General features: G+C 34.9%; 1 protein-coding gene across 13 annotated transcripts in view; it reads right to left on the bottom strand.

Annotated features, from left to right (window-relative positions):
• Positions 1 to 16,382, bottom strand: part of TAX1BP1 (Tax1 binding protein 1) — a 103,887-nt gene that overhangs the window by 40,902 nt on the left and 46,603 nt on the right. For 7 of the 13 annotated variants that reach the window (XM_074379638.1, XM_074379640.1, XM_074379642.1 and 4 more), the window contains exons 9-14: positions 14,470 to 14,694; positions 13,519 to 13,665; positions 12,326 to 12,446; positions 10,176 to 10,276; positions 8,099 to 8,224; positions 5,056 to 5,127 (exon numbers count right to left, since the gene is read on the bottom strand). In XM_074379638.1, coding sequence (XP_074235739.1) covers positions 5,056 to 5,127; positions 8,099 to 8,224; positions 10,176 to 10,276; positions 12,326 to 12,446; positions 13,519 to 13,665; positions 14,470 to 14,694 — 792 coding nt within the window. The remainder of the gene's footprint in view (positions 1 to 5,055; positions 5,128 to 8,098; positions 8,225 to 10,175; positions 10,277 to 12,325; positions 12,447 to 13,518; positions 13,666 to 14,469; positions 14,695 to 16,382) is intronic. The other 6 variants (XM_074379641.1, XM_074379644.1, XM_039473083.2 and 3 more) reach the window with 2 other exon arrangements.

The raw sequence follows: 16,382 nt of genomic DNA, 5'->3' as shown, positions 1-16,382 counted from the left end.
ATACAATAAAAGGCCACAAGAGCTAGTTTGCAGAGGCTGTTACTAGTTAAATCTGACACAATCTGAGTATCAAAATGATTATAAAAATAGATTGTAACCCATTGAATGAAACAAGAATCCATGAGTTTACAATGATAAAAAACCAATGAATAGATAAACAAAGTGGAGGGGGAAGAAAAGATAGCTTTTTCTTACAGAAAAATTCTAATCAATGTAGAAGGAATGATGGAGTTAGAAGATCATTAATAGATACAAAAATACTAGGTGAAAATTTGATAAAGAACAAGATATTTACATGGTCTCAAAGTATCTCCCTACAAATTACTTAGTTAATTACAAAGGGAAAATACTAATTTTACGTAGGTAAACCTGGTGGACAATACCTTAACCAAATAATAAAAGATCACTAGTATTGAGAAGGATAAATTCTGTAGTATTCCTGGCAAAATTTATAACCTAAGTTTCATCATGATGAAATACTAAACCAAAATATAATATTAAATAACTGGTCCATATTTTTCAAAAATGTCAAGGTTAAAAAAGGGTATAAAATTGTTCCTGATAAAGGGAAACTAAAAACATGACAACTAAACGCAATTTATGATCACAGATTAGGATTAGATCTTACCTCAAGGAGGAAAAGGCTATAAAGAATAAACAAAGTACTAAGGATATGATGTTAGTATGGATTGTGGGTTAGATGACAACACTGGGTCAGTGTAACATGGCTGAAAGAACATTCTTGTACTGAAGATGCAATATGCAGGGACTCTTACGTCTTCATCTCCAGTTATTGTCAAATGGTGGGGAAAGAATATATCTGAGAGTTCACTATACTACTTTTTCAACTTGAGTTTAAAATTACATAAAAATTAAAAGCTACAGAAAGTTCAAAAGCCCCCATATTTAAAAACAATAAACAGTTGCAACATAAATGAAAGAGAAAATCCTGTTTTCAAGAGGAAAAGTAAAAATACTTAGGAATAAACTTTATTTTAAACGAATTCTTCCAAACCCACATGAAGAAAATTAAAATTCCTGAAAGACACAAAACAGATTTGAACAACACATCCCATATCGCCTGTGCTTTATTAAAAGGTAGAACTATCACCAAGATGTTAGTTATCCCTAAGTTAATGTATACACTTAATGCAATATCAATAAAAATACCAACAATCATTTATTTCTGGAGCTAGAAAGTTAGTACTAAAATTGATATGGAAAACTAACCCCTCAAGAAAAACACTGAAAACAAGGAGTTACGAGAAAGGACTAACTCAACCAAATACTAAAAAAGACTATAAAGTTCTTACAATTAAATCAGCATGGTACTAGTATATAAATAGACAGACCAATGGAACCGTACTCAAAGTACAGAAAGAGACCCAAATGCATACAGAAATCTATTATACGATAAAAGCAATATCTCAAATCATTGACACAAAACTGACATTTTGATAAATGAACTGAGACAACTAGATAGAACTTTAGAAGTAGATAAACTTAGATTCATTCCCTCTGTAATATCCAAGAATAAATTCTAAATGGATAAATAAGAAATTTTAACGTAAAGAAAGCTGAAACTGGCCAGTCGCAGTGGCTCATGCCTGTAAACCCAGCACTTGGGGAGGCCGAGGCGGGTGGATCACCTGAGGTCAAGAGTACAAGACCAACCCGGCCAACATGGTGAAACCCCATCTCTACCAAAAATACAAAAATTAGCTGAGTGTGATGGCAGGCGCCTGTAATCCCAGCTACTTGGGAGGCTGAGGCAGAATCACTTAAACCCAAAGGCAGAGGTAGTAGTAAGCCAAGCTTGCACCACTGCACTCCAGCCTAGGCAACAAAGCAGGACTCCATCTCAAAAAAAAAACCAAAAACAAACAAAAAAAAACACCTGAAACTATATCAGAACAAAGACAAGTGAATTCCTCTATAACATGGGTGTAGGGACCGCTTTTTATGAAAAACTAAAAATTCAAATGCAACACATCAGTGGTTTTCAAAATTGAGCATAAATCAGAAACACCTGGAGGGCTTTTGTCAAACACATATTTTGGGCCATCATCTCCAGAGTTGCTGATTCAGCAGGACTGGGACAGGGTCCAAGAATACGCTTTTTGTTGTCGTTGTTGATACAGCGTCTCACTGTGTTGTCCAGGCTGTAGTGCAGTGGCGCGATCTCGGCTCACTGTAGCCTCCACTTCCCAGGTTCAAGCAATTCTCCTGTTTCAGTCTCCCAAGTAGCTGGGATTACAGGTGTTGAGCCACCACACCTGGCTAATTTTTGCATTTTTAGTAGAGACAGAATTTTACCATGTTGGCCAGTCTGGTCTTAAATTCCTGACCTCAGGTGATCTGCAAGCCTTGGCCTCCCAAAGTGCTGGGATTACAGGTGTGAGCCACTGCACCCGGCAAAGAATATGTATTTCTAACGAGTTTCCACACGGTGCTGACACTGCTGGTCAAGGCAGTACCACACGTTAGACTACACGAAAATAAAGAACTTTTATATGGTAAAAGTCACCATGGTCAGAAGTCAAATAAACTAGAGAAAATGATAAACGGGGAGAAAATCCTTACTATGTATATATCACAAATAAGGGCTAATATCTCTAACAGGGTAAATATATACATGTAAAATAAGGTAAGTAAAACAAACCAAAATCAGAAAATAATGAACTAAAGAACTCACAAAAAAGATACTTAACCTCACTTGTAATAGAGATGCAAATTAAAACTACACTATAATAAATACTATTCCTAATCTATCACATAGGCAAAAATTAGAAAGCCTGATTACAATTTGTATGGGAAACATGTCCATTTCTCATACATGGCTGGTGGAAACAAAAAATAATACAAACCCTATGAAAGGGGATCTGGCCATCTCTAACAAAACTGTACATGCATTTACCCTTCAAACCAGCAATCACACTTCCAGAATTCCCTTCAGGGAATCTACCCTGAAGGCACCACCCCAAACACTAGAAAACCATATCAGCACAGAATCATTCATTGCAGCATTATTTGTAAAATGTTAGAAACTACCTAAATGCCCAAATACAGGAGGTTGGTTAAAAAAATTATGGTATGTACAATGGAATATTATACAGCTGTTTAAAAAAAGGTGGAGGATTTCTATGATTTATATATGGAATGGTTTTCAGAATATAGTACTATTAAGTGAGGAAAAGAATACATAGGTTGAGCCTTCCCTGATAGAAAATCCAAAATCCCAAATGTTCCAAACTCAAACTTTTTGAGCACTGACATGATGCCACAAGTAGAAAATTCTACACCTGCCACATTTTTTCCACTGTTATTAATAGTAAATAATATTTTTTGCTGCTAAGTACTTATGTGTGAATAAGTATAAGAAAATGATTGGTTATCAGTACGCTGAGGACCTCACTTGTAACTGCCCTCTAAAATGGGAGCAGTCTTGTGGGACTGAGCCCTTAACCTGTGGGGTCTATGCTAACTCGTGGTAGTCAGTATCAGAATTGAAGTGAATTTTAGAATATCAGTTTTGGCATCAGAAAACTATTGCTGGAACAACAACACACAGACATACATCAAGAAGGACAAAGGCAGCTACTCAGGAGGCTAAAGCAGGAGAATTGCCTGAACCCAGGAGGCAGAGGTTGTGGTGAGCCAAGACCACGCCATTGCACTCCAGCCTGGGTAACAAAAGTGAAACTCCGTCTCAAAGAAAAAAAAAAAAAAAAAGGACAAAGGAAGGTTTGTCCTTACAGGAGAATGCCAAAGGAGAAATGTGGAAAAAGTGTTAAGAGTTGAAAAATCAGAATTTCATAACTATCACAGTAACCCCATCCAATCTCGAGGTCAAACTTGCACTTAGAATGGCACTTTTATGATGCATGATTTTGAAACATCGCTGGTCATTTGGAAAACTACTGGTTCAATGGGTTACGTGGATCTTCTAAATGCTGGCAAATTTTGCTATACAATAAAAAAAATACAGTCTAAATATTACACTCATCTTATTAGAAATGTTTATAAACACTGGAAAGCATCAAAGTCACAGTGGAAGATACCAGTTTTTCAAAATTTTAGTTTTTGCTTAAAAGCTTAAATATTATCAGTGGTAACAAATAATAACAACTTTTTCCTTGAAATAATAGGCTCATTTCATTTCACTTTGAGAAAATATTTGCCAAATACCCAAATCTGAATATAGAAGTTGTTCTTTAAGTAAAAATTGTGTTCCATTAAAAAAGAGACTAGTTCAACTCACAGCTCAATCACACTAGCGCTTTACCTTTATTAACCATCACACATCATCAGGCAACAAAAGAACTTTAGGGGTACTTTTTGTTTCATCACACAGAATACCAAAAAGACATGTACCCAAGGGTCAAGTGTAAATAAAACTAACACATTTTTCCTGTTTCAACATCTTCAGTAAGACTGGCTTTTTTTCCCTCTACTGTGAGCACATGGTGGTGATGAATACAGTAACTACTAACGCAGTTTGGTGCCACTGCCTTACTTCATAACAACACACAAGCAGTATTCCCACACTACTTTCACACAGTGCAAATCTAACAGTAGGGAGAAAAATCTGTGTTATTATGAAAATTGTTTCTTTGCAGGCACTTGAAAGGGGATTGGAGACCACAAAAAGGACCACAAATCACACTTTCAGAAATGCTGCATTATAGCATCTTTTACATTACAAATGTATCACTCTATGTGAATGTGAGGTTATGCTGTAAGTCATTAAACTTCAAAAATGTTTCCTATTACAAAAGAAAACGAGATAAACAGTTTAAGTAATTTTTATAAATTTCACTGTTTTTCTAATTTAAACATTGTAAAGCTTATTTGTTAAATACAAAATAAGTAATAAAGACCAAACTAATAATTTTCAACACTTTTCACTAAGAGTCTTAACATCTATTTCAGTCTTTAGTCATTCAATTTTTTTAAAGGCTCTTGTCACATGAACTATAAAATGTGTCTCTTCATAAAGCTGTATTATTATTTGGTTTCATATGATATACTTTTTTAAACTACATTGCTCAATACCTTCTCCCTGGAGAGGCTTTCCAAATGTGAAGTCAGACCACTTATTTCTTTGTCTTTTTCTGCCAACTGAAGCTGAATAAAGAAAGAAATTATCATTACTTTTTTTAATCTTCTCCCTCCTTGCAACTTTCCAGATCTGGTTTATACTGTTTTATGAAAATAATTCCTATTGCTAAATCCATTCATTTTCCTCAACTAATTCTTTAACTTCTCTGAATTACTTGTCATTTATTGACCAACTTGCCTTATTCTTAAAACTATTCCTTTATGTGAAATTGCATGAATATTTTCATCATCCCATGCCCTTTCTTGTGTGCTTTTTCTTCCCAATTCAAATACGAGTACTCTCCAAAGTTTCTTCTTTGGCTTCTTCTCTCAATATCCTCTCTGAAAACTCACTTTCTTACATAACTTCAAATATCATCCCCCTGGGAATAAATCACAAATATTAACTCATGTACCACTTTCTCTCTCCTAAGTTCCAAATCTGCCTTTTAAACTGATGGTTAATGTCCCAAGTCTACTTCCCTACTTCTGTTAACAGATCTCAATCTCAGAGCACACTGTGACTAAAGCTTAGAACCTATATTGGAATACTCTTTCCTTTTCCTCTTTCTCCAACCTCCAACATTTGCTGTCTCTAAATCATTCATTCATTCATTCAGCAATCATCCACTGATCACCTATTATAGCTTAAGCATTAATGAATACAAATACAAATAAAACCATTCTTCAGTGGTTCTTCCCTCAAGATGTCTTTTACAGCTTTCTCTTGCAGATGCATATCCTGTTCAATGGCAGATGATAAGGGCAGGTACCCAAAAGGAGGTGGCCTTTATCAATTCATTCTAAGAATATTTCTACCTGATTTCCTCACCTTAAGATCCTTCCCAGCTATAAATCCTCTTCAGTGCTACCAAATTATTTTCAAAAAGACTCACTGTGATTGGGTCTCTTTTCTCCTAGAAAATTCTTAACAGTAACTAGCACCCAAATTCCTTTTAGGCCTTCCAAAACCTGGCTGCAAGCTATGATTCAAGCCAGGCTACTCCATCACAAGTCCTAATGATCAAGACTGCTCACAGTTTGCAGACTACGTGCTCCACCTCTGACCTCCAAACATGGCTTAATGCCCTTCCATCTACTAGAATGCTGCTGCTTCCTTTCCCTAGATCTGCTTCTCCTCCCCTCCCAGTTTGTTCTTTCAAAGGTCTAGATACTCCATGTCTTCCCCTTAAATATTTGATTGGAAACAACTCTAAGGCAACTAAACTTATCATTCATGTAGAGCCGTATCACATTTTGCCTTGTCTGGTCGGCGTTAGTCTGTGTCAAAACAGTACCAAATAGGGCAAAAGAAATTACTTAAAAAGCCAAACACATTTACCAGCTACATCATTCTAGATATGTTGTTTAATCTCAATGCTTACTTTTATCATTAATGAAATAAAATTATCTGTTTAGCTTCCCATGGTTTATAGATGATTACCTCGGGTGGTGTTAAAATGTTGTGCACACTACCATTGTAATTCTAGCAATCTACAAGATTATAAACTCCTTAAGCATAGCACTGTGCCTTATATGATCACCCACAGGAGAGCTAACACAGTACTTTATGTATAATAAGCTTCAACAAACATTAACTAAATCATTTTCCTAGTCAACGTGCAAAAAATTCTTTTCATATGAATTCATGATTCACACTTAATAATCAAGGAAGTTGCCAGTTACTAAAAAGAATATCCACAAGGATCCCAGAAATAACAAGCTAATGTATCTTAGCCTGTAATGTGCTACATCTCCAGCCCCTAAAGGGGAAAACTAAAGTAATTCTAATTTTAAAATTAGATCATAGGTACAATTAGTTATGATATGGCAAATGTAAACCATTTAGAAATCCTGGTCTTTAGTCCAAAAAAAAATGTAAATTATATCTACATACATATCTTAAATTATACTAGAAAGAAACATATATTTGTATTAATTAGGTAGCTAGACAGACTGTTAATTTTTTTCTCTAATATTCTTTTGAGATGGAGTCCCACACTGTCGCCCAGGCTAGAGTGCAATGGCATGATCTAGCCTCACTGCAACCTCCACCTCCCAAGTTCAAGCGATTCTCCTGCCTCATCCTCCCAAGTGTCTGGGATTACCAGTGCCCGTCCCACGACCAGCCAATTTCTTGTATTTTTAGTAGAGATGAGGTTTCACTATGTTGGCCAGGCTGGTCTTAAACTCCTGACCTCATGATCCGCCTGCCTCAGCCTCCCAAAATGCGGGGATTACAGGAGTGAGCTACCGCACCCAACCTTCTCTATCATTCTTATAGATATCATTTATCATTTGGGCTTGTCTGTTGCCTAAGATTATTCTGGCAAAAATAATTGTCATTAGTTAGGATCACATCACTTGCTTTTACAGTATTTCATTTATGATCACAGTCACATACTTTGGTGATAAAAAATTCTAGCCCAATTTTTAAAATTACTGATGGCATACTGTTGTACTCCAAAAAAAAAAAAAAAAAGTCAAGACCCTAAAATAAACCTTTTTACTTATTTATTTTTATTTTTTAAGAGACTGGTGACGGGGAGGTATCTCCCTATGTTGCCCAGGCTGATCTCAAACTCCTGGACTGAATCCTCCCAGCTTGGCCTCCCAAAGAGCTGGGATTATAGGTGTGAGTCACCACACTCAGCCATCCTAAAATAATTTTACATACACACTCATGTTTGTTTCAAAATTAAAAGGAAGATAATGATCCCTTTTCATCTTTAAAAATAAACACAATTAAAAGATGTAATTTTAATAGCCATCTGAATCCACAGAATTAAAGCCACCATAGCAACACAAATGGTACCCATTTTCTCAATTCATAGTTAATGAACAATATTTATGTAGCTAAACATATAGCGCACTTGTATTTGTGGAAAAAACTCTCAATTATCCATATTTAAAATGTATATTAGACTGAATAAAATTATACATAATAGATTTTCAAAAGTTATGTCTTAAGTTTACGTACAATGAGTATCAAACTTACTTTATAATTGTCCTGTACTTCGGCTAGTTCAAGTTTTACATTTTCAGCAATTTTCACTTGTTCCTTCCATTTCAGCTCCATTTTTGCAAGTTCATCAGCATATTTATTGCATTTTGTTTTCTCATCCTAAATGAAATTAGTATAATTACCAAAAGATTTTAAACCCACGTAGAGTGAAAATCTACACCAACGTACTTAAATATGGGCTGAATGTTTATAATAACACTGTTCTAGCAGCATAAAAACTGGAATAATCAAATGTCTGTCAACAGACAATTGGATAAATCATTTTCTATCCACACAATGAAATAGTATATATCTATAATCTTAAATAAGGCAGATGTACAAGTTGACAAGGAAAAATGTTAAGATACATTAATTGAAAATAGCAAGTTGCTAAAACAAAATATAATCCATTTTTGTTTATAAGTTGTTTTACAGTTATAATACGATATATATATGTCTGTGTTGTATACAAAAATATAAACCAAAATATTAATAGTTCTTATCTCTGGGGATCAGAATCATGGAGGTAATTTTTGACATCTCATTCTTCATTTCTGGAACACTAACATTTCACAGTAAGTATATATTACTTTTGCAAAGGGAGGAAATAAAATCATATTTATACTGCTGTTGTTTCCATGCATTGATCAATTTCAGGATTTGCTGACCAAGATAATTTTTAGGTTAACTTCTTATACATTGCTCTTCTCTACTACCCAGATTATCATAAAGGAGAAATTACAAATCGTGACAAAAAGATAATTAGGCCAATTCCATTTGGAACATTTTGTTCAATGTGAATACACTTAAAGATATGCTTTGAGCAATTCCATGGAAAGTCTTTTAAACAAATAATGCTAGGTCAGCTAAATATCCATACCATACATTTCATATCTCATACCATACACAAAAATTAACTCAAAATGATTCACAGACCTAAGCAAAAAAGCTAATTATAAAACTTCTAGACGATAACCTAGGAGAAAATCTTTATTTCCCTGGATTCAGCAAATGTTCCTTAGAAGGTAAAAAGCACAAAACATAAAAAACTGATAAACTGTACTATATCAAAATTAGAATTTTGCTTTCCTAAAAACAACATTAAAGAAATGAAAAGGCAAGCTACAGACTTGTAGAAAATATTAACCTTACATATACCAAACGACATATCCAGAATAAAAAAACAAACTCAAGGTGAACAACCCAATGTTTAAACTACCAAAAAGATTTGACCATTCGCACAAAAGATAAAGAGCAAATAAGCTTAAGAAAAGACGCTCAACATCAAGTCATTATGGATATGCACATTAAAATCACAATGAGCTATCAGTACACACTTATTAGGGCTGGCTATGTAAAATGGTACAAACACCATACAAAAACAGTTTGGTAACTTCTTTTCTAGTTTTTCTTTCTTTCTTTCTTTTTTTTTTTTTTTGAGACAAGAGTCTCATTCTGTCACCCAGGCTGGAGTGCAGTGGCATGATCTTGGTTCACTGCATCCTCCAACTCCCAGGTTCAAGTGATTCTCCTGCCTCAGCCTCCAGTGCAGATGAGATTACAGGCATGCACCACCACACCAGGCTAATTTTTGTATTTTTAGTAGAGAAGGGGTTTCATCAGGCTGGTCACAAACTCCTGACCTCAAGTGACCCTCCCACCTCGGCCTCCCAAAGTGCTGGGATTACAGGCGTGAGCCACCGTAGCTGGGCTCTAAGAGTAAATTTTAAAAGAGCACTTCTCTTTATGAAGTTCAAATATTTTTCACTAATCTTTATAAGATGACAGATAATAATCTCTAACCTCAGTTAACTATTTGCCCATTACCCAAACAAGAACATTTTATTAGGTGAAAAGAAAATAATGACTTTAGGTCTCATGATTTACACACATGCCTATGTGAACAGGTACACAAAACACCCACCTCATCATCCCAGAGCCAAAATGAAACTAAGTAACAGTTTATGGGGATGGAAAGGAACTCAAAGATACCAATCAACCAAAACAATAAAGGTAAGGTAAGTCATTTACATTTGATAAATCTCTTTCATTTACAAGGGAGTTAACCTACCTGTAAGAGTTGTTTACATTTATTATACTTTTCTGTTTTCTCAGCAATTTCTTTGGTCATTTCACAGACTTGCCCCTTTGTTATTATGTCAAAATCTGTCTCTGGTAGAAGAAGACAGAAAACAAGACTGTTAGAAAGTATTTTGCCCTGGTTATCTGCCTGTTCAGAATAACTTAAAGGTCAGTATATTGTGAAATATAATAAATGGAATACTGGGGCCGGGCGCGGTGGCTCACGCCTGTAATCCCAGCACTTTGGGAGGCCGAGGAGGGTGGATCACAAGGTCAAGAGATCGAGACCATCCTGGTCAACATGGTGAAACCCCGTCTCTACTAAAAATACAAAAAATTAGCTGGGCATGGTGGCGCGTGCCTGTAATCCCAGCTACTCAGGAGGCTGAGGCAGGAGAATTGCCTGAACCCGGGAGGTGGAGGTTGCGGTGAGCCGAGATCGTGCCATTGCGCTCCAGCCTGGGTAACAAGAGCAAAACTCTGTCTCAAAAAAAAAAAAATAAAAATAAAAATAAATAAATAAATAAATAAATGGAATACTGAAGGACAGAAATATCTATTCATATCCTAGATATACAAAGAAGGATATATAAACTCTAGCCGAGAATTTTTACATGTGTTTGGCCAGAACCAAGTTCATATTCAGTAATAAAAGATTATTCTTTGATTTTCTTTTAATTTGCTAAAAAGAGTTTAAAAACAGCAACAACAACAAAAAAAAATTGTTCTCCTTATATAACTGAATAGACAGGATAAGTAGGAAAAACATACTCTGAGATTTCTCTCTCCCCTCTCTAAAAGCCAGGGTCTCACTATGTTGCCCAGGCTGGCCTCAAACACTTGGGAGCAAGGATCCTCTTGCCACAGATTCCAGAGTGTCTAGGAGTATAGGTATATGACACCACACCCAGCCTGGTTTTTTAAATTTTAATCATTCTTCTAGTCCTTCATTACCACTAGGTCTTTATTAAGTAAATACCCTGTAACACCACTTTAAGTACTACAGAGGATACATGAAAATAGAAGGCTCGATTCTGTCCTACAGGGGATTAACCTAATTAAGTATTAGTCTAAAATGTTTACATTTAAAAAGACTTAAAACATCAATTACTCCACACACTAAACAAGAAAATATATTTTCTCTAGTATTTAATGTCATTATTGTCAGATTTACATAAAGGTGAAAAAACTCAAGACAGATGAAAACCTAGTTAATCCAAATTTTCGTGTTATTCATGTTTTTACTATGTCTATCTAATCTGTTCTACAACCTAATAAAGTAATAAAAACTTAAGCCGGGCGCGGTGGCTCAAGCCTGTAATCCCAGCACTTTGGGAGGCTGAGGCGGGTGGATCACGAGGTCAAGAGATCGAGACCATCCTGGTCAACATGGTGAAACCCCGTCTCTACTAAAAATACAAAAAATTAGCTGGGCATGGTGGCACATGCCTGTAATCCCAGCTACTCAGGAGGCTGAGGCAGGAGAATTGCCTGAACCCAGGAGGCGGAGGTTGCAGTGAGCCGAGATCGCGCCATTGCACTCCAGCCTGGGTAACAAGAGCGAAACTCCGTCTCAAAAAAAAAAAAAAAAAAAAAAAAAAAGTAATAAAAACTTAATAAAAAGTAATACAAACTCATCAGCCAACAGGTACTCTAATGAGGGAAGAAGTACCCTATTGATAGAAAGCAGCCAAAAATTAATAAACAGAAAAACATGAGAATAATAGGAGATTTTTTCCCCCTGCAGAATTTAAAAATTAAAATGCCACAAATAAAATGCTTCACAATTCCATAGATTTAATGGAATATAAAGTAAACATTCAATTCGTGGCTTTTGTCTTATGTGGCCCAAATGAGTATTCACAAGCACCAACTCATTTTTAACATGTGTGAATAATCTCAAGAAGATAACTACTAGTTTACATTCATATTTTATATATTAAAGTTTTGTACATTCACCACATGCCCACATGCATGACTCTATTTTACATTTATGCCCTATTTTCCCTTTGCCTCAATTTCCTCACTCATCACATGAAGATTTTTATGAACATCATGAAATTCTTACACATGAAAGAAAGCAGTAAAAGTACTTATTAATATAGGACTTCCTACACAAAAAGTCTAAATGACTTTTACCTGCAGAAGGTGATGATGGCTTTACATCTACAGTAGAGGCAGAAGTGGCTGGGTCTGTGTTTACTGAAGCATCATTTACTTTCTGCTGACTCCCAATTTTCTTTGTGAAGACATTATTAGCCTATTCAAAACATTAGTAAGTTGTTAAATGAGTCAACGAATTAGTTATATTTCCTTCTTGCAGTAACTATGTAAATATTATTTTTACATATTACTTTAGAAAATCCTAAGCAGTCTACAAGGCTGCTCTTGTTTTAAAAGCCAACAAAGACCAACATCATACACTTCATTTTCCTGAAATGTTGAAAAAGAAATATATTTTGCTTTTTCTTATAAACTCATCAAAACACCACCAAAACAAGTCATTTAAAGAAATCTACTACAAAGTTATAAAGTGCTCAAAAGGCCCCAAGCCAAATTTATACATGTGAGTGAGTCTTACTTAAAGTAATCGTATTTTTTCACAAAAGCCTTCCTACTTTACTACATGTATTCCTTGTTTGTCACCTCTGATTTTAAAAAGTAGGACCAGGAAAGCATCATATGCATCATATAGTAAAAGAGAGCTATAGTAGCACTTTCAACTTCAAGTTTTAAATATGTTTCTTCCACATTTCCAGGAGTTCCTCAGATAGCAAGCCTGTATTTAAGTACAATTTAAGGACCCACATTGAAACATACATATGTCAAAACAAAAGAATTTTGTTTGCTGTATTACAAATCTACCTACCTATTCTCAAATGAAATACAGAAGAATTAGCTAATACTCTTTAATTCTTCCTAATCTAACAGATATGGCTAGGAAGAACTTGCCAGTGGCAACTGAGAAACCATCTAAGACCCTAGGGATGATTAATAGTGAACTCCAGTGAGAATAAATGTCATTGTCACAAGAGTCAATAATATGTGTTGAGTTTTAAGTGACAAAGATATTCACCAAGAACTTAAGAGGGAAATGGATCTAGAAAAAAGGACTCTCTCTCTCTCCTGCCCTTGTTCCCTTTGTTGGCTGTCTAGTAAATTAAAATTCCAGATTTTTTTAAAAGGAGAATTATTAAAATATTAGACCAATGACTAAATCGAGCAGAGATAAATTATATTTAAAAGACTGACATTTAGAATATTATAAATTTGATTTTCAAACAAAAAGACTAACAAAATATTTTACTATGTGTAAATTTAATGATACTTACTGATTGATCGGAAAGTTTGTTTATTTGTTTTTGGAGTCTTTGGCATTCCTTAAATTTTTCTTTATAATGGTCTGCAGCCATCTGAAGACGGAGTTTCAGATCTTCAACTTCTCTTCTTAGTTCGTGTTCCAGTGTATCAGTCTTGTCCTAAGAAAGAAACAAACATTCTAAGAAAAAAAATTAAAATCTGATACCTCCTCCTAATGTTAATAGGAACCCCAACTTCATTCTTACTTTTTTCCTTCTTTTTAAAACAGGGTCTTGCTCTATCACCCAGGCTGAAACACAGTGGCCCAATTATGGCTCACTGTAGCCTTGACCCCCCAGCTCAAACAATCCTCTTGATTGAGCCTCCTCAGTAGCTGGGACTATAGGAACACATCACTATACCTGGCAAATTTTTTAAATTCTTTTTGTAGAGATGGGGTCTCACTATGTTGCCCGGGCTGGTCTTGAACTCCTAAGCTCAAGCAATCTTCCCACCTCGGCCTCCCAAAGTGCTGAGATTATAGTTGTGAGCCACTGCCCTGGCCACTTTTTTCTTTATTTTGGGATTTTGGCTACAAAGCAACATAGAGTCTTCTTAAGTCGTTTTACATTCTTAAGACTAAGGTTCATTTAAAAAACTAGGAAAAAATGGTTAACTCTCTTAACCATAATACTGTTTTATATAGCTAGTAAGAAATTCCAAACAAAGCAATAATATCTGACATCAATATATTTAATTAATAATAGGGCAGCTTTCACCAACCATTAAGAATTTTGCTCAAAGAAGTTTTTCTTACAGCATACATTAACAGCAAGCCAAGAAGTTATAATAACTAAACAAAAGGAATGAAAATTTAAAATTCTCTGATCAGAAATTTGACTTATTTTAACATAATTTACTCTTTTGTGAGATTACAGTGGTTTTTAAAATTAAAATGCAAATTCAAAATTAACTTGCTTTACCTGATCTTTTTTCATAGCATTTAATTTAAGTTCTGCCACTGCATCAGCTAACTGCTTTTTCACTTTCTCGTTTTCCAAGCGTGCAGTATGCAGGTCTGCCATTGTTCTGTCTCGGACATTGACAGCATCACTAAGTTCCTTAGCCAGAAAGACAACTTCTTGCCGAGTTGCCTGAACCTGTTCTTCTGCTTTACGAAGTTGCTCCTTTAAAAAAAAAGTATCTTCCTGAAGAAAGCAGATAAATATATTTGTAATTCAACCATTCAAGTAAAAAACAGAAGCAGAAACAATTTTTACACATATTGCAACAGAGCCAAGATTTTAGATATTGATTTTTCTACTTATGACTTACAGAGTGTAGGCCTACAAAAAACTTAAGAAGTAACTTTGTTTTAGGTTCCCTCTATAACACTGTGTACTCAGTCTCACTGCTACTGCTTTATACAGAGGAAGCTAAAGTACAGGGAGTCAGGCAACACATCCAGTGCTTAAGGACCTGCCCAAACTGAGGCTCAAACAAGAGATCGCGTCCCCCAGAATCTCTCCAGCTAGAAATACTGACTCTCATTTTGTATGACAACCAGTAAAAATAATTCGAAAAGCTTCTTTGCAACAGCAAAAATTTTGATTAAAAGATGTTTCCTACTTTCTGCTCTAAAATACATCCCACATAATAAAAATCTATTTCATATTATTATAAAAGCACAGAACAGATTTAGACCTTAGTTCTAAAAACACTGATATACAAATATTTTAAATATTATAAGGGATGAGGGATACTTTTACAATCTTTTAAAAAGCTTTAGCAACTAGTAGTCATTTTTCTCAGGTACTTCCAAAACTATATTTTTCCTCCCAGAAGTATTGCTTAAATAGGAAAAAGATGGTTAGAGAAATTTTTAGCATCTTATTAAATAACAAGTAATCAAATACACTTCTCATGTTTGTATTTGCAATCTGTTACATTAAAAAGTAACAAGAGGCTGGGCGCGGTGGCTCAAGCCTGTAATCCCAGCACTTTGGGAGGCTGAGGCGGGTGGATCATGAGGTCAAGAGATCGAGACCATCCTGGTCAACATGGTGAAATCCCGTCTCTACTAAAAATACAGAAAATTAGCTGGGCATGGTGGCGCGTGCCTGTAATCCCAGCTACTTGGGAGGCTGAGGCAGGAGGAGAATTGCCTGAACCCAGGAGGAGGAGGTTGCAGTGAGCCAAGATCGTACCATTGCACTCCAGCCCGGGTAACAAGAGCGAAACTCCGTCTCAAAAAAAAAAAAAAAAGTAACAAGGATTAATCAATAATTCTAAATGTCATGCACTTCTGACATTTTAGGTGTTCCATTAACTATATCTGAGTATATTTAATAGCAAATTACTGAAAGCATCATAATAATGAATTAATCAAGGTAAATCTATATAATGGAATATTATGTGGCCATTTTTTTCAAATTAGGAAGATCTCTATGAACTGATATGGAATAACTGGCAACCTATTTTGTTCAGTGAGAAAAAGCAAGGTGCAAAAACAGCAGTATTTACAGTAGTGTCACCTTTTTTAAGAAAGAAGACAAAGAAATATGTGTGTATATGTACACATGCACATATAAGCTTATTTTTACAAAAAGAAACTAGAAGAATAAACTAGAAACTAATGAAAATATTTACATATCAGTAAAGATAAGAAAAGGGTTAAAAAAACTAGGGAAGAGAGTGAGACCTCAAAGTAAAATTTTTATATCATTTTGACTTCTGAACAAAGCAACTGTTTTACATATTCAAATAATAAAATTAAACCAAAAGGTTAGAAAAAAAGCAAATATTAAAATTAAATACAAATGAAATTATATTACAAAATTTAACATATGTATGCAAAAAAATAGTTCAAGTTCCTTAGTGAAATATGTTCTAAGAA

This window comes from Saimiri boliviensis, chromosome 10 (assembly GCF_048565385.1).
Source record: "Saimiri boliviensis isolate mSaiBol1 chromosome 10, mSaiBol1.pri, whole genome shotgun sequence".
NCBI classification, from domain to species: Eukaryota; Metazoa; Chordata; class Mammalia; order Primates; family Cebidae; genus Saimiri; species Saimiri boliviensis.
The sequence above is the reverse complement of the archived record's forward strand: the minus strand, read 5'-3'. Positions and strand labels throughout refer to the sequence as shown.